Here is an 18,658-nt window from a genome sequence, read left to right as displayed (position 1 = left end):
TTGAGACGGAGTTTTGCTCTTGTTACCCAGACTGGAGTTCAATGGCACGATCTCAGCTCACCGCAACCTCCGCCTCCTGGGTTCAGGCAATTCTCCTACCTCAGCCTCCTGAGTAGCTGGGATTACTGGCACGCACCACTATGCCCAGCTAATTTTTTGTATTTTTAGTAGAGACGGGGTTTCACCATGTTAACCAGGATGGTCTCAATCTCTTGACCTCATGATCCACCCGCCTCAGCCTCCCAAAGTGCTGGGATTACAGGCGTGAGCCACCGTGCCCGGCCCTCCTCTTCTTTATCTTATAAAGACACCAGTCATCCCAAGTAGGGCCTGCGCTAATCTAGAATGACTTCTTAACTTGATTACATATGAAAAGATCCTGTTTCCAAATAAGCTCAGATTCACAGATACCAGTGATTAGGACTTGAACATACTTTTCAGGAGGACACAATTCAATCCACTACAGGGAGGTAATCCAGACATTAGTAACCACAGGAAGCAGCTACCACCTTAAGGCTGCGGGAACATGGAGAAAGGGGTACTACCATCAGAATCTAGTAGCTAGAGTCACCACACAGATGATTGTAGGGTCTACAAGGAAATGTCAAGCAGCTGGAGGAAGGATTTCAGAGGGGATTCCACACTGCTGATTCTTGGACTGCAACATAGTTTAAGGCTCTAAGAAAGTGGCTGTGCTTGGATCTCTTACAAAGCATTATGCTGTCGATGAGGAGACCATTGAAGTGACGCCATGTGGCTGTTCATCTGACCTGAGGTTTCACACATGGCTAGGGCTGAAAGTGCTGAAAAACACTGTAGCAGTAGCTCTTTTCTGATGCTAGGATTATCTGATAGGTCCTCACATGGCTTTGCTCTGTGTGTGTGTGTGTGTGCATGCACGTGTGCATCCCTGGTGTCTCAATAGGTCTAAATTTCCTCTTCTTATAAGAACATAAGTCACATTGGATTGGAATCCACACTAACAGCTTCATTTTTACTAATCACCTCTTTAAAGGCCCTGTCTCCAAATTTGGCCACATTCTGAGATTAGGGATTCAACATATAAATTTTGGAGGTGGGGGGCATGGAGCACCATTAAGACCACAGCATATGGAATAGCAAAAAAAAAATGTAAAAAGATAAATTGAAGTCTCACAAAACTAAATAACCATTATTTTTGGACACATATTATTTCTCTCTGACTCATTTTTCTCATCTCTAAAATGGGAAAATATATAAAAGAAAAATGCAAATCTGCCTTATTGATCTTATACAGTGATTATGACTCTGACAAACAAAACAGGCAACACTAATTGTTTTAGGCAATGTGTCACTTTCCAGAGCTACATAGTTGGGGTAGTGTTGCTGTTGTTGCATTGTTGTGATAACTCACTGCTTACTTACTTAGGCAATGTCTTGGTCTCTTCCCATTTCTGTACTGCTGGATCTATGATGACTAAATGGCCTTAAGCACTAAGTGAGCCATTTTTTCTGCCCCTTCTTTAGCTCCACAGGTAAATGTTATAAAAGTGAAGGAGGGGCATTATACAGAAACTAAAGAAAGTTACTTTTTATGGATGTGTAGAATTGTGAATTTTCTCTTTCCTAGGACCCCTCTGCACCCAAAGATGCTATGATAACCTAATTAAAATGACTCATTTTATGTATACTGCCTTTATTAGAAAATTTATATTATTGGGAATCATAAAAATCCTGGGAACTTGTTTTTCAATGTATACATAATTTTCACATAAATACTTAATATCTATGACTTACACTAATGACAAGGAGAGACTACTTTCTAGCAGGCAAAACTTCCTGGCAAGAACAACTAGAAGATTAGATAAAATACAAAAGAATATTTGTTTGAGACTCTTATTTGGAATTCAAATTAAGCTACCAGATAGAAGAGGGAGAAAAGCTCTCTATGGAAGGAGGTATCATACAAAATCGCTTAATTTTTCCGCACAATATGTCCACCTTCAATTAAAAATTGCCAGGGATGACATAAAACAGGACATAGATTTTGAAATAACAGTAATTAATATGTTCAAGAAAATAAATGACAAGATGGGGAGTTTTCAGCAAAGAATTTAAATCAAATGGAATATCTAGACTTAAACATATAAAATTTAAAATTTAAAAACTCGACAGATGGGTTTAACAGATTAGACATCACTGAGGAGAAGACTAGTGAACTGTAATATAGTTCAATAGAAAATAACCAGATTGAAGCATGAATGAAAAATTAGGATGTAATACACTAAAAAGTATGTAACAGTCTGGGTGCGGTGGCTCACACAGTCCTAACACTTCGGGAGGCTAAAGTGGGAGAATCATTTGAGCCCAGGAGTTTGAGACCAGCCTGGGCAACAAGGTAAAATCCTGTCTCTACAAATAATAAAGAAATTAGCCAGGCATGGAGGTGCATGCCTGTGGACCCAGCTACTTGGGAGGCAGAGGTGGGAAGATTGCTTGTGCCCATGAGGTTGAGGCTACAGTGAGCTCTGGTTACATCACTGCACTCCAGCTTGTGCAAAAGAGTGAGACCGTGTCCAAAAAAAAAAGTATATAAGAGTCGCATAGGAAATGGTGACAACATCCAACATACATGCAACCAAAGTCACAGAAAAATAGGAGAAAGAGAATAAAGCTGAAGTTGAAGCAACTGTTGAGAAGTTTCCAAAAGCAGTAAAGGACTTTAAGCCACAGATTTAAGAAATACAACGAACTCCCATTAAGACAAATATGAAAAGAGCTTAGGCCCCTCTAAACATGGTAAGGTCTAAGGTCTAAAATAGTATTTCACAAAAATGAAGTATGACCACTGTGGAGCCTGCGAATGAGAGAGAGGAAGAAGATGACACAGAAAGCAAAAAGCAGAGCTCCAGCATGGCTGCTGACAAGGGACAATTCAAAGGAAATGAAGCGTAGCCAAAGAGGCTCATTGGCACCTCTCAAACATTTTTTTAAGACTTATCTATAACTCAAGAAAACAGAAAAATGGTGAAGAGTTGGCCACCCTTTTACTAAGAAAAACAATGCTTATACTAGTTACTAATCAGAACTACTTCTATTGAAGGGACAGAAAATCAAACTCAGTTGGCTTAGACAATATAGAGATTTTGGTTTATTTAGCTGAAAATTCTGGGAGCAACAAGGGCTGCAGGAATGGTTTGGGCAGTAGCCATTCCAATGTCAAAATCAAGGATCTATCTGCCTTATTTCTGGATTTCTGATCTGCTTTACCTGCTGTTGGCATCATCTTCAGGCTCTACATGGTAGTCTCTCAATTAGACATTCTACAATAGCAAAATAGCTATGGTAGCTACAGTCATCACATCTTCACTGCACACTCTTTGGACAGGTGTACTCCCAAGGAGAGAACTTTGCTATCTAAGGAACTGTAGCAAGTATTTATTCTCATATAGAGGTTCAGATTGAGTTTTATGTCCATCGTTGAACTAACACTGTGATTGGGATATCATGATAGGCTTAAACTAATCAGAGATCAAGCCTCGACTTGGAACTGGAGAGTCAGTCCAACCAAACCATAGTGCACTGGGGTGGAGTAGGAGTAGTCACCGCAAAGCAAAACATGGTTGCTATCTTCAGAAGGGGATAATGAAGGAGAGAATCACCAGAGGAAAAGAAAAATGAATGTTGAGAAGCACACACACTCACACAAACACACACAAATCAGCTTCAGTCACATGGCATGACCCATAGGGCTTTTTAGCCCTGTGAACACTTCACCCACTTCTCTTCCTTTTTCATTCTGCCTCACCCAGGCTCTGCTCTCAGTTGTTGCTTGATGCACCAATCACTCCTGCCTCATGGCCTTTGCCTTTGCTGTAACATTTTCCTCCAGTGCTCTTTACCCATAGATTTTCACAGCTTGCTCCCTTGTTTCTCCTCTGTTCAGGATTTTATTTAAATGTCACTTCTTTAAAGAAGTCATTGGTAAATTTTCCTATCTACAATGGCAACTGTCATTACTTTCCACACCCCAATCATTGGTTTTGGTTGTGTCTATAGCACTTACCACCACCTGACATTCTTTGATGCATCTCTTTGTTCTTACCACTAGAATGCACACTCCATGAAGGAAAGATTCTGTCCTATAGTGCCTAGCATATAGTAAGCACTTAAATGTTTGTTACATGAATGAATTAGTTTAAATCACAGACATAACCCTGCCTCTGTCATCTTAAGGAGGGAACTAAAACATTCATTGCCTCGGTTTCCTCATCTGTCAAATGGGGATTTCTACCTCACAGGGTTAATTCTTTAGAATATGTGGAAATGTCTGCCATTTATAGATATTTGACATGTATGAGTTTCCTTCTCACAAAAGCTTCATTCAGTAGGTCCACTGAAGCCAGAAGCTTTTATTAAAGTCAGTTGTTCTGTACCCTGGTTTTACTTTAGAATCACCTAGGGAGGGTAAAAAACACTGAGCTGGGTTCTCACCTCCTGAGATTCTGACTTAATTGGTCTGGTATGACGCCTGAGCACTGGTACTTTTCAAAGCTGCCCAGGTGGGTCTAACATGTAGCCAGTGCTAAAGGCTACTGATTTCAAGTCATTAGTGAGGGCAGACAGGAGCGCTGGCTATGTGACTATCAGAACCCCTGGAAACCCTGTAAAATCTGGCCCTTCCCACACCTGGAAATCTCTAGAAGCCAGCTTGGCTTATTTCCTCTGGTACAAATCTTCAACTGGCAGACTAGACAGATGGTTATTATTTATCCTTCTTGCTGTGTTAGAAGGAAAAAAAAATAGCTCTGTCTCAGGTTTTTCAAACAATTTTTACATGTGCAAGCCATTATATGCTATTAGGTATTAGGAAAGAGAAAGGGAAGCTTAAAAGAGACCAAGTAGGCTAGTGTGTATTTTTTCCTGATGGAAGTTTTAGAAGTGCAGACAGCAGAGAAGAACTGGACGAGGACAAAGTCTAGGTTCTAGATCTTATTTTTAAAAGAATGATGCATTGAACAGTGTCCCAAAAAATGTCTGGCACATCATAATTCATGTTTCTCTTCACCGGGGAATCTCAATTTGCTTAAGGGCACATAATAATAATAACACAACAACAGATAATAAAGCCTTGTATTGAGCATCTGTCCTGTGTTAAGCATTTTACATAGGGTTTTTGTTAATCTCCACAATATTATTGCAAATTTCTGTAATTTCACAAATTAAAGAATTAGGATCCAAAAGCTTGAAACTGGTAAAGAGAAGAATCAGGGTTAGGCATTAGGTCTGTCTGTTCATCCTCCTCCCCTTACACCACATACTGCTTCCAGAATCTCTTTCACTGGAGAGATGTATGATTCAGAGTATTTTGAACCTTTTATCCCCCATATTAAACAGAAAGCTTTTCTTTCACATATTGGTTAAACTACAGTAGCCAATGCTACTAGGTGAGGATGGGTTCTCATGACAACTTAAATGTTTAACAGATCAAATAAGATCTGCCTTGAAGCGGCTGCTCTAACTGGATGTCATGATACTCTTCTTTTAGCCACTATTACGGTTTGCTCTATATAGCATCTGGGGTAGACATGAGAGGATAAAGAAATACAGAGAAAAATCACTCCTTTCCCAGGACTGGAAAAGGAATTGGAGAAACAACACTATATATCTAGTGACTTTATTTTTCAAACTGCATTTTAGAATACATGATCATTCATTTATTCACCATGCATTCATTGAGCATTTAATTCTAATGAGGGGTGCTGGGGTTTCAAAGAAGATTATGATATCACATGTCTTCTTCATCAAAAAATTGAGGGAGAATTTTCATAGTGAGTCATAAGTGTAATGCTAAAGCTCATCTAACTAAAGGCTTTAAAATTGATAAGTGAATTTATGTATAATAAAAATATCCTTACCTAGATAACACTATTAGTTAACATTTACTGAGCACTTGCTATGTTTCAGGTTACTTGCTTTACACTTTCTAGTCCATTTTACCCTTACAATTGCCTGTAGGTGTCATTATCCCCTTGATACAGAAGAGGAAACTGAGGCACAGAGAGGACAAGTAATTTCCTCAAGGTCATGCAGCTAACAAAGAAAGAAGCCAGGAATCAATGCCAAGGCATCTAGCTCCAGAGCTTATACTCTCAACCACTATGGTACACTGCCTCCTTTGTTTAAAATGTATTGATTGAATAAATCATTTTTACTAAAAATAGTGAGATTCACTTTAGAAATAATATATATTTGTTAATGGCATATCTGAATTACGCACTGAATAATGAAGCTGAGGCTCCCCGAAATCTGTTCTGTATGGTCATCGCACAGACTTGCAAAATACGTAAGTCACCAAGTCAGATGGAAGGTACTAAGTGATCAATGAAGGATACCTACAATAAGGCTTAGAGGATTTCCACAGGTCTTAATGTCCTTTTTTTTTCCTGCATCCCATGGAAATCTCTTCTATTCATGAAGGCAGCAGCCTGCAGCAAGTAATACCTGGAAAACAGAATCCACTGGATTATGGATGAGGCTGTTCAACCTCTTCCCATGCTGTACCACTGACCACTGAAAGGAGCAAGGAAGGAAGATGAGGAAGTTTGTGCCTGGTCCTTTGGGTGCACATGTGTATAAAAGGAGGGGCAGAGGTTCTGAAGAGGCAGAACAACAGGAAGAGGTCCCTTCAACTCCCTAAGTTATAAAAGCCTTTCTTAGTCAGGGCCTTGCCACAGGCTGTTGTCTCTGCTTTTCTGAAACTCTCTGCTCTGTGTGCATCACCACCAGCACCTTTGCCTGGATAATAACTCCTATTCAATAGTGAGAAGTGCCACGAACACAACTAAAACCAATCTTTCAGTTTGCGAATTTGTGTCACTTCCTCCAAAACCCCCGCCACTGTTACCCCTGCCCCCAAATAAGTTTAAATATGTTGATATTTTCTCATATTTTTCTTTTGTTTATAGTAACTTGTAACTAAATAATAACTTAGAGACATTGTTTGTCATCTACTTCCAAATCTGAGGTCCACCAGGGTGGGAACCAGGTTTTTCTTACTCATCAGTGTGTTCCCGTTACATAACACAGTGCCAACCACAGAGCAAAGCCTCCATTTTTGTTGTTGCTGTTGACTGGTGTATATGTGTGTGTTAAATGAAGAGACCAGGCTCAACCCTTCCATTTTTTTTTTCATTCTTGTTCAGGGAAGAATGAAAAGAAAACCCCTGCCCTTCCAGTGGAGCCTGAAGTCCCTGAGTTGTCTCAAAGCAACACTGAACATATGGTATGCACCTGGTTATATAGAGTTTGGGGGAAGGTTTTCATGAATATTTGGCCTTTTCTCTGATGCTGGACAGGGCCCTCTCCTGTCGGTTTTGGTTTTCTCCCAAACCCTTGATGTCAGACTGCCTTTGACTTCAAGATTCTCCTTGGGCAAAGAAGGGAGGCAAAAGAACTCCTCGAGTATGGGTTAGCTTCTGTCCTCGCTGGTTTGCAGAAACCTATTACCATCACTTGGTGATGGGCTTGCCAAGTGCCCCAAGAAATTGGGCTTGTAGCACATGTCTGGATGTCCTTCCAAAGCTTGTGACCAATTCACAAACTGCCATTAAAATAAAGAGTGGTTATGAGCTCTATTTTAACATCTTAATTCCAACTTCCAGAAACTGGGGGTGACCTTTTCCCCAGACATCACATTTTAAAATGTAATAGCCTCTCTGATTAAAAAGAAGAAAGAAAGAAAAAAAACCTGGCAAGCAGTTAAAACCCATTTTAATATTCCCAGCATTTCGCCAGGAGACGTTGTAGACAGAATTTAAAAACAGGCTGAGTTTTTCTGTTGTTGTTTTTTAAATGCCCGGATTAGAACATAATTCATCTTAAAATGACGGGAGGCCTCCTCATGCACTTCACACGTTGAAATATTTTAGAAAATAGTACCCATTTTGGCAAGCCTCTTGCCATGCAAGAAACAACAGCAAATGCTTTTCTCCTTGAGTGTTAAGTCTGTTGTGAATAAGATTATAAAAAATATACTTTGCTCTTTTATTTTGCCTCTTGTTTAAGGAATTTATTGCATTTCTGCGATAATTGATTCTTCTCACATTCCTGTACAAACAGAATTGATTGCCCCACTTTTTAGAAAGGGAAACTGAAGCAGGGGGTTGGTAAAGCAAGTTTCCTATTGTCCCTGAGAAAATCACTCATGCATTCACTTATTCATTTATTAAACATGTCTTGACAACCTACTATGTTCCAACCACTAGCCAGACCTCAAGGATGTCTTAAAAACTATCTCACAGGCCCAGCCTCTGGATCTCTAGTAGAAGTGATACTGAAACAGTCATAGACAACATCCAGTAGGAATGCTGTGATGGATTGAGGGGCTACAAGAAATTGCCTCTTGCCCTTCCTAGGGCTGTTGGGGAAAGCTTCCCACAGGAAGTAAACAATTAGCTGAGTCTTGAAGAACGAGTAAGAACCCAAACAATCAAGGCATGTGTGGCAAGAAGGGCTTTTAGAACAGAGGTAACCGCATTATAAAGGCAAAAAGGTATAAAACAGCTTCAATTTTTCAGGTTTTTCTTGCCAAAGAAGAAGATACATATATATATTTTTGTCCTATGCACATATATAGGACTAAAAGAAGATAAGCTGGGGAGATAAGCAAGAACTAGAATATAAATGGCTTTGTGTGCCAAGCAAGGAGTGTGAACTTCATCCCGATACAGTGGGACCAAAACAGTATAGGGTTTGTTAGTTACTTTGTTAGTTACTTGCTTGAGCCTGATTCAGGTCCCTACAAATCTCCCCTTTCCCTTGTCTTCAGTGGTCAAAGAGAGAGTGTTGAACTATCTAAAGAAATATAAAACTACTTAAAATTAATTTCTCAGATCCCAGGGCACCTGTAATCTCTCTAAAATCATCCATCAAAATGTATGCAAATGTGCATTAGTCAGGTCAGATTTCCTAAAGCTTTCATCTGATTTCTAAAGTAGTCCAATGCTTTAAACAAAGTATAAGAATCACTATTCTAATTTACTATATAAAAACTTTCTGCTTTTCCCAAAATTGATTCTATCAAAGTAGAATTCTTTTTATAGGAATTCCTTAAAACGTACTAGTTGTTTGTCATCCATGTGAGTACAATTTCATATAGCAATCCGTGATCTCAAACAAAAGAATTCTTTACATTCCCCAGCAGCAGCTTAATCCATGTTTGTTAACCAACTCAGAACTTGGCTTCTTATTGCACTTACGATTCTTTAAGGCTCTGGGATTCTCACAGCTTATATGTGAGAAGTTTGAGACAAAGGTACAAAATTGGAAAATTCAGACATTTGAAAGTTGGGGGAACACAGATGGTATACAAAAGTTAGAGGCATAATTTTATGGTGAATTAGTTAAGAATATTTAGATTGCAATGAACAAAACCAACTGTACTAGCTTAATTTATTGGAATAATAGAGAAGCATATTATGCTCCCAAAGGATAGAAATGCAACAATGAACTAAAACCAGAGATTCTAACACCAAGACTTCCTATATCTTTTTTCTTCTTTCTCTTGTCAGCTTCATATTCTCTGTCTTTCTCCACATACCAGCTTTTCATTATTTGCAGTACACAAAATGGAAAGCCTGCTAGAGTTTCAGTATCTCACACAGAATCTCCTCCATTTTTCTCTCACAAGTAGTACAAAAATGCCTGGAAAATAGGTTTGTTGGCTCATTTTGCATTAGATGCCCAGTCCTAAACTATGCAGACAGAACGTGGCAGTTCTTTCTGCAGCCGTGTGGATCAGCAGGAAGGGCAATTTCTGCAAAAGGTGGGCTGGGCAGATCAAATAATAGACGCCCACTTGCTGCACATGGTAAATGTCAGGATGCCTTACATGGCACTTCTGGTGCCGACATGTCTATTAAATTCTAAAACACCTCTATTTTATACTGGCCATGAGGTTGGGACACTAAGGTGAGCTAGCCTTTATGCCCTGCTTCTTGTCTTGAGTCTACTATAAGATGTGTGTGATCTTAGTAAACTGTTTGTACTTTCTGGGCCCCAGCTTCCTTTGCTAAATGAACAGGATTGGCAGACTAAGAGTGCTTTAACATCCTTTAAAATAGATCCACAAGCCTAAGATAATATCACTATTGTTTCAATCATCTTTTGTCAAAAACCTCAAACTCATGACCCAGAGGTATTTCTATCAAGAAGTATGAGCACTGTCTGAAGTTCACCCCCTGCAGACTCCACTAGTACAAAACAGAGTAAAACATCATGAAAAGTTTCAGGCAGTTACAAAGTTCTTTGCTTCATGCAAGTCAAAAATGAAAACTGAATAAAAATCATGATGTCACCCTTCTCTTTAAACACACACACTTAACATGTTTGTATCCAGTAAGATTTGGCAGATATGATCTTATGGCACTGAAGATTTGAAGCTCATCCTCTTAGCTTTCCAAAGTCAAACCTTGCAATAAATCTTGCTAGTTGTGTGGCCTCATCTTCGGCCAAAAGACTGGAGAAGCTCTGGGTGGTGAATGTGTTGCCAATGCTTGTGTTGTTTTGGTAGAAAACTCCAGAAGAGGAGCTGCAGCCAGAAAGTGCTCCTGCTGAAACTTCAGCCCCCAAAGATCCTCTGAACTCTTTAAAGATCAGGCCAGTCTCCCAGCCCTTGGTGAACCCAGCCGTGAAGAACAAGGTTGAAGAATGTGAAACGTGGATAGACAGGTTCAGGAAGCTGGAAAACGCCCTCTACCTGTGTGACCTGAGTAACACAGGTGAAGTATGAATTTTAAAGCTGGCATAGCTTTCTAATTGTGTTCTAGTCTAAAAGCAGGCACCTCATTTTCTTTCACCTCTTGAACAAATGATACAATTAGTATATAAACCATGTGCCCTACACTGTGCTGAGCACATCGGGAAATATGAAGATGAATCAGACCTGAACCCCATATCAGGTTGACTATAATTTCTTTGTGTTCCCAGTGCCTTCTGCACCCCACTGCCAAAAAGTAAACCCGCAATCCAATTTTATAATTCCCCTGATTAAAATGCTTCAGAGACACCACACTGCTAAGAGAATGAACTCCAAACTCCTTACCAAGGCTGTCTGGTCCCTATCCACCTGGCCAATCTCTTCTCCTACTACTGATAGTCTCTCAGCATGTCCTGCCCAGTCATAATGAATAACTTACCATGCCTCAAGCAGCCCTTGTCTCGCACATGCCTGTGCCATTTCTAACTCCCAGCCTTTCATCTGAGCTGTTTGTTTCCCCTCTACCTACCCCACCCCCTGCCAACTCCCCATCTTGTCCTCTGGCTAATCAATGCCTTAACATCTTTTATGTTTGAATTCAAACACGATTCCTCTGAGACTCCCAGACAGATCTAGGCCAACTTTCCTATGGCCTCTTAGGATTCTTAACATTCATCATCATTTGCAACATATTGTATATTTTTATTTAGGGACTTACTGCTATCTCACCAGTACACTATATTCCTTTTTATCCCTGGCACCTTGCACAGTGTTTTTATTTTAGGAAACAAATACATGAGCCAATGTGCATAAACAACCAAATTCAAGATAGATGGTGATAAATGTTTTAGAGGATGCTATGTGGGCATTCAGAGAAAGGTGAATTTCTTTCTGGCGGCGTTATCAGGGAAGGCTCTGTTAATGTTAAATCGATCATTAAACTTAAAATGCAGTTTGGTCACAAAGGAATGAAGTAGCCTTTTCTGGCAAAGGTGCAAATGCTGTGTGTGAAGCTCAGTGCAAGGTGCTCAATATAGGGGCTATTAAAAAGAATATTAAATGATCAAGATTGAAATAAAGAATGGGGCCAGATATTGAAAGATTTTCAATGCCAGACTAAGGAATTTGGAGTCAATTCAAAGATAATGAGAGCACAGAGAGTTTCTAAGCAGAGGAGTGGTGGATAAAGTTGTACCTCAGAAGGATCCTTGATGACTATGTGCACAATGAAAGAGAAAGTGAAATAAGGGAAAGTGGAAAGGAGAGAGAGAGTGAAGTCTAGAACCAGGTCAGAAACCTGGGAAGAGAGGGAGCAGATAGAAAAGCACACGGTCCCAAACTGTCATATTTACTTACGTAGCGTGGTTCATGAAGAGTTGGTGTACACATTAGTACCATCTAGAAGTAATCATATGGCAATAGCAATGTCTGTCTTTTCATTCTCTTTGTGTGTTTTTGTTTTGCTTTGAATTTCCAAGGCAACTTAATTCTAGACCACAGGAAATATAATTGCCATACCAAATCCAAGGACTCGTAATAATTATACCAAAGAGAAATAAAACCTGAAAATTTTGACTGAAAGACTCATCTGGTTGAATTATAAAGTTATTTATTAAAAATCTGTTATGAGCCCAACACCGTGTTAGAGGCTGAACCAAGAGGAAAACCAGAAAGGGTGAGACATGGTCTCTGGCCTCTAGGAGCTTAGCTTTAGGTAAGACACAGAGACTAGCAGTAGTTCAATGCCAGTAAACAAACAAACAAAATTAAAATACAACATTAAGTATTGCAAATGAAAGCACATGGCTAGGCATGGTGGCTCATGCCTGCAATCCCAGCACTTTGGGAGGTTGAGGTGGGAAGATCACTTGAGTCCAAGAGTTAGACAAACGAAGGCACAAATGAGAGTTCAAGAGTCAAAAGGAAAGTGAAGGTCTAAAAGGAGCCTCACCATGCAGTGCGAGGCGGGGACCCAGAGAGGGCTCCACAGGAGAGAAAGAACTTGAGCTGAGACTTCAGATGACGTAAACTTTGGATAGTCAGAAAGGTCATTCTGAGTTTGAAGTCGTCTTCTGCAAAAGTTAAAAGGTGAGAATGTGTATGATGGAGAAGAGAGTAGGAAAACAGGACTGGAGGTGCACATTGGATGTATAGTAAAGTTGAGAACCTATTATGAACCCTGAGGGATAGGATGAGTCTTCATTCTCTACCCAATATCCAGAGATACATGCAGAGGAGGGCATAATGTAAACTAAGATGGATGATTTAGGGAAGGTACTGGAGAGAAGTAGATGAAAAAGTTGTTGAAATAACCCTGAGTCTAGGTATTCATACCAGTGCTATGAGAGTGGTGATGAGGTTATAAGCAATAACAAAACAATTTTTTTTTAAAAAAAGACACTTCTAAAGAAACAAATGCTTAGTTGTGACAATGGATGATGGATCATAAACTTCGTTGCTAACAGACTCTCCGAAGACTGGGAGCTTTCTCATACTTCTGAACCGTTCTGAGGAAAAACGGAGTTTGTTGACTTTGGAGGCAGATTCCAACAGATTTGAAATGCCTTTCTCATGGCCTCTTCACTATTTATGTCTGTTTTCTCTGTTTCCATGAAATTCATTAGTCCCTCTTCAGCCAAGGGATGTGTCAGCCAGATCTGAGAAAATCTACAACTCTTTAATGAGGAAAGAGGATTAACTGAGGTCACTTTGTTGGTTTATTAACCCACAGTACTTAGCAGACCACCATAGTCCCATTCTAGATGCTGAGCAGATGATACCTGCTTTACCCATGGATGAATCACTGTTCTTTATTATGTGCAAAGAAATATGTAGGCCAGCATGTTCTTCATCCAGGATGAGGACAGGCCATCCATCATCACATCAGTGTTTCTGGGAATCTACTGTGCTTATTCTCTAATGGGGGTTGTCAACCAAATAGCCTTGAGGAGAAGGGATAAGGAATGACTATGAATAACTGGTCATGTTTTTTAAAGAAAAAAAGAGTGGTTGAGATAAATGTCTGGGTGAATGTTGCATTTGGAATTTTCCCAGTGAACTAAAGGCTAGATAGAAAATGTTTCAGAGTTCAAGGAGGAAGAATGCAACGAGAGCCTTAAAGAAATCCCTCTGCATGAGTCTGGACTTTACATACACTACATCACTAAATCCTCACATCAACAACATGCTGAAGGATTACTATCCTTATTTACAGAGGAGAAAGCCAAGCTCAAAGTAGTAAAACAATAGCCAGTAGGATGGTGAGCCATAACTCAAGCCCAGCTGTCTGTGAATCCCCACTACACCCAAGTCCTATGACATACTAGAAAGAGCACAAGATTTTGCTTGTTTTTTTAATCAGAAGATTTAGATCCAAATCCGGACGTCACCAATTGTTGATCCATAAAAGCCAGTCACTTACATTCTCTGAGCCTGTTTCCTCATCTATAAAATAATACTGATAATAATGAAACATAATTCCCAGATTTAAGAAAGGATCAAATGAGATAAGAGATTGAAAGTTCTTTGTAAACTGTACAGTGAAGTGGGTTTTAAAAAGGTTCTTATGGTCGGGTGTGGTGGTTTATGCCTGTAATCCCAGCACTTTGGGAGGCTGAGGCGGGTGGATAGCCTGAGGTCAGGAGTTCAAGACCAGCCTGGCCAACATGGTGAAACCCCATCTCTACTGAAAATACAAAAATGAGCCAGGCATGGTGGTGGGCGCCTGTAGTACCAGCTACCTGGGAGGCTGAGGCAAGAGCATCACTTGAACCTGGGAGACCTGGGAGATGGAAGTTGCAGTGAGCCGAGATTGCACCACTGTATTCCAGCTTGGGTGACAGAGTAAGACTCCATCTCAAAAAAAGAAAAAGAAAAAAAGCGTTCTTATTATTTCTTTCATTTTGGTTCTGGTTGGAAAAGACAGACTTTCCAACACTAAGATGGATTGTAAGGGCTACTTTATGCAGCTGTTCTGGGCATCCTCTAATGACAGAGTAAATTAGATGGATACAAATTTCATTCTTTTGGACTTTTTGCTTGACTCTAGGCATCTTCTATCAAGGCTAGAGCTTAGAAGATAGAAAATACCACTGTGATTCCTAGATGAATTTTTAACATAACTTTTAATTTTTAATTAAAATATAAACTAAATGATATAAATGTTAATAATAATCAATTATATATAATGTTTATATATTTTTAAAATAATATTGATGATATAATTATTATAATTATCACATTATTGAGTGCTTACTAGTACTGGATACTGTATGAACTTAATATTTTATTGATTTTCACACAATTTAATTACCCCTATTTTCTCTTTCCTCTTTCTTTACCTCTTTTTTTCTTCTTTTGACATTTATTTACTTGTTTATTTGAGACAGGAGCCTCACTTTGTTGCCTGGACTGGAATGCAGTGGCATGATCATGGCTCACTGCAGCTTCAACCTCCCAGGCTCAAATGATCCTCCCACATTAGTTGATGCACGCCACCACATCCAGCTAATTTTTCTTTTTCTTTTTCCTTTCCTTTTTTTTTTCTTTTTTGATAGATATGGGGGTCTCGCTTTGTTATACAGGCTGGTCTTGAACTCCTGGCCTCAAGCAATCTTCTCATCCTTGATCTCCCGAAGTGCTGGGATTACAGTCGAGCCACCACATCTGGCTACTTTCTTGCTTGTTAGGCAGGGTCTTACTGTGTTACCCAGGCTAGAGTGCAGTGGCTATTCACAGGTGTGATTACAACACACTATAGCCTTGAACTCCTAGGCTCAAGAGATTCTCCCATCTCAGTGTACTGAGTAGCTAGAGATATGGGCACACATCACTGTTCCTGGCTAATTATCTCTATTGTAAAGCTGAGGAAACTGAGGCTGAAAAGTTAAAGTAACTTCCCCAAGGTCTTACAGTCATAAACTTATTCAAAATCCACACCTTGTATTTCCAGAGGCAGGGTATGAGGAAATGGCCATAGGAAGCAAACCTAAACAGGACTGAGAACAGCCATCCTAACCAGAGAACTTCGAAGATGATTGGCCAACTCAAAGAATGAGGTTTACATAAATGAAAGGACCACTGTTTTGATGAGAGAGGTAGAAAATAAATAGGCAATGGACAAACCAGAACAGAACAGAAAATGAACATACTGGACTAGAACAGAATAGATTAGGACCCCACCTGTTGTGACCTACTGTTAAGAATAACCATTAGACAATAGTTGAGAGGGTGGCACCATGCTCAATAGTACTTGCACATTTAAAACGAGTAATATTTTGTATCTTAAACTGAGATGATAGGTACCTACCACTGCCCAACTCTAATGGACTAGTAGTGGCTTTCTGCAAAGTGACAAGTCACTGCCTCTGGATTCTCTAAGGGAGAATTTCACCATCACTCTTACAGTTATGCACACATAAAGGAGAGTAAAGGAGGTCAGGCACAGTGGCACATGCCTATCATCTCAGCACTTTGAGGCCTAGGTGGGAGGATTGCTTGAGCTCAAGAGTTCAAGACCAGTCTGGGCAACATAGTGAGACTTCATCTCTACAAAAAATAAAAAAAGTTAGCTGAGAGTGGTGGCACATACCTGCGATCCCAGCTACTCATGAGGCTTAGGTGGGAGGGGCACTTGAGCCCAGGAGATCGAGGCTACAGTGAGCCATGATTGTGCCTCTGTACTCCAGGCTGGGCAACAGAGTAATACCTTGTCTCAAAAAAAAAATAAATAAATAAAAATAAAAATAAAAATAAAAAAATAACCCCTACTTGAAGCAATCTCTTCCCTGTCATTTCATAATGTACTGTAGTGGTTAACCTGAGGCAATCAAGAGACTTGCAGTCTCTCGGCTTTAGTTTCTCCCTCTATGAAATGGGTTATTGTAAGGATTCAATTAGCTAACATTGGTGAAATGCTTGGAGCAGTTCCTGGGACATAGTAAATTTTATATTTAAATATTGGTTATTATCATTATTATTGTACCCCAGTTATTCTGCATAACTTCTCTCTCCCATGGGTCAGAGAACTTCCAGAGGTAGCTTAACAATTCTCTAAATCCCCTATATTCCCAAACACAGTATCTGACACACAGAAACTCACAATTAGGGGCTTGTATATGACTTATTGATCTTCAGTGATGCCATGATCCACATTGCAACTCCTCCCAACAACCATCAAAATCAACTCACCCAAACTTAACGTGGAAAGCATACTGACGTTGGTATTGGTGTATATAATGTGTTGGTACCAGAGCATATCCTGCAATCATACACGTTACCACCTCTATTATGCAGATTCAAAATCTGAGCTATGAGAAGTTAGATGCTGGCCGGGTGCCATGGCTCATGCCTGTAATCCCAGCACTTTGGGAGGCTGAGGTGGGTGGATCACGAGGTCAAGAGATTGAGATCATCCTGGCCAACATAGTGAAAACCTGTCTCTACTAAAAATACAAAAAAATTAGCTGGGCGTGGTGGCATGCACCTGTAGTCCCAGCTACTCGTGAGACTGAGGCAGGAGAATTGCTTGAGCCCGGGAGGTGGAGGTTGCAGTGAGCCGAGGTCCCACCACTGCACTCCAGCCTGGTGCCTGGTGATGGAGTGAGACTCTGTCTCAAAAAAAAAAAGAGAAGTTAGATGATTTACTTGTGATTGCACAGCAACCTGGAGGGAGTCACAGGACAGTCAATCCTCTACATCTTTGCATTCTGTATCTACAGATTCAACCAACCATATATCAAAAATATTTGAAAAAATAGAAATAAAATACAATAATGTGACAACAAAAATAATACAAATTTTAAAACACAATATAACAACTATTTACATATCATTTGCATTGTATTAGGTATTACATGTAATCCAGAGATGGTTTAAAGTACACAGGAGAATGTGTATAGGTTAGATGCAAACACTACTCTATTTTATGCCGGGGGCTTGAGCATCCATGAATGTTGGTATCAGTGTTGGGGAGAGGACTATCATGGACCCAATCCCTGTGGATGCTAAGAAACGTCTATAAATACGTTTAGAGAAATGTATTTTAAATATAAGCTGTTTAATCCCTCCATATTTCGGAATGTGTTTGGAGACTTTAACAAGATAAAAAGAAATCAGGACAATTAGCAATTACTTTTACTAGGCAGCCCCAGTGTTTCAAAAATTGGCCATTGGCTTTACAAGTTTCATAGCTACAAAGAAAAGTTTAAATTGCTTTAGAATTTATCTGCGGCTCTTACTGGATCCCATCTTGTTCTCTCTCCCCTAAAATCACCCTCAGATTCTTCCTGAAATCTGTGATGCATACCCACAACTACAAATATTTTTAAGATGTCACTTGATTTTTAAGAAACTTAAAGTTGCAAAATATTAGCATTTGGTCTTTACCTGGAAGTCATTCAAGCTAATATATAGTTTTCTCTGTTTTCCCTCTGTCCTCTTTAAAAATCCTTCCACCTACCCAATCCAATCACAGGAGTTCTGGAGAAGGAACGAGCCAGACGCCTCATTCACAACTACAATCTCATTTACAACCTGTCCCTGAGCCCTCAGAAAATCGACCAGGCCTTGCGCAGATTCCGTTCAGGAGAAAATATGCTCTTGGAGCCAGCACTGCGGTACTTAAAGGAGCTATGATAACAAGCCCATATTGTGAGAACAGATGTTTCCCTTATCTCCCGTTTTACCCAGACACGTGTTTCTCCCCAGCCTGAGTTCAGTGGCGGAGGCATTGTCAGAGTGGAGGCCAACGCAGCTATTGTAGATGCTTTTGATTTGGGCTTGGTTTCCGGTTATGATGCTTGCTCATAAGCAGCTCAAAGTGACCAGAGGAAACCTAGTTTTCTCTTCTGATGTGGCAAGAACCCAGCTACTTAGAATCTCCTTCTGTTTTAATAAAGCTTATTATTAATATTACATGTT

General features: G+C 39.8%; 1 protein-coding gene across 1 annotated transcript in view; it reads left to right on the top strand.

Moving 5' to 3' along the window:
* CUNH1orf87 (chromosome unknown C1orf87 homolog) overlaps positions 1–18,373 on the top strand; it is an 81,007-nt gene extending 62,634 nt beyond the window's left edge. The window contains exons 9-11 of the mRNA XM_012442468.2: positions 7,185–7,264; positions 10,553–10,760; positions 18,213–18,373. Coding sequence (XP_012297891.2) covers positions 7,185–7,264; positions 10,553–10,760; positions 18,213–18,373 — 449 coding nt within the window. The remainder of the gene's footprint in view (positions 1–7,184; positions 7,265–10,552; positions 10,761–18,212) is intronic.
* Positions 18,374–18,658: the final 285 nt, after the last annotated feature.

Source organism: Aotus nancymaae, unplaced genomic scaffold (assembly GCF_030222135.1).
Source record: "Aotus nancymaae isolate 86718 unplaced genomic scaffold, 86718_ANA_hifiasm-v0.15.2.pri h1tg000007l, whole genome shotgun sequence".
Lineage (NCBI taxonomy): Eukaryota > Metazoa > Chordata > Mammalia > Primates > Aotidae > Aotus > Aotus nancymaae.
This window is presented reverse-complemented; position numbering and strand designations above follow the sequence as displayed.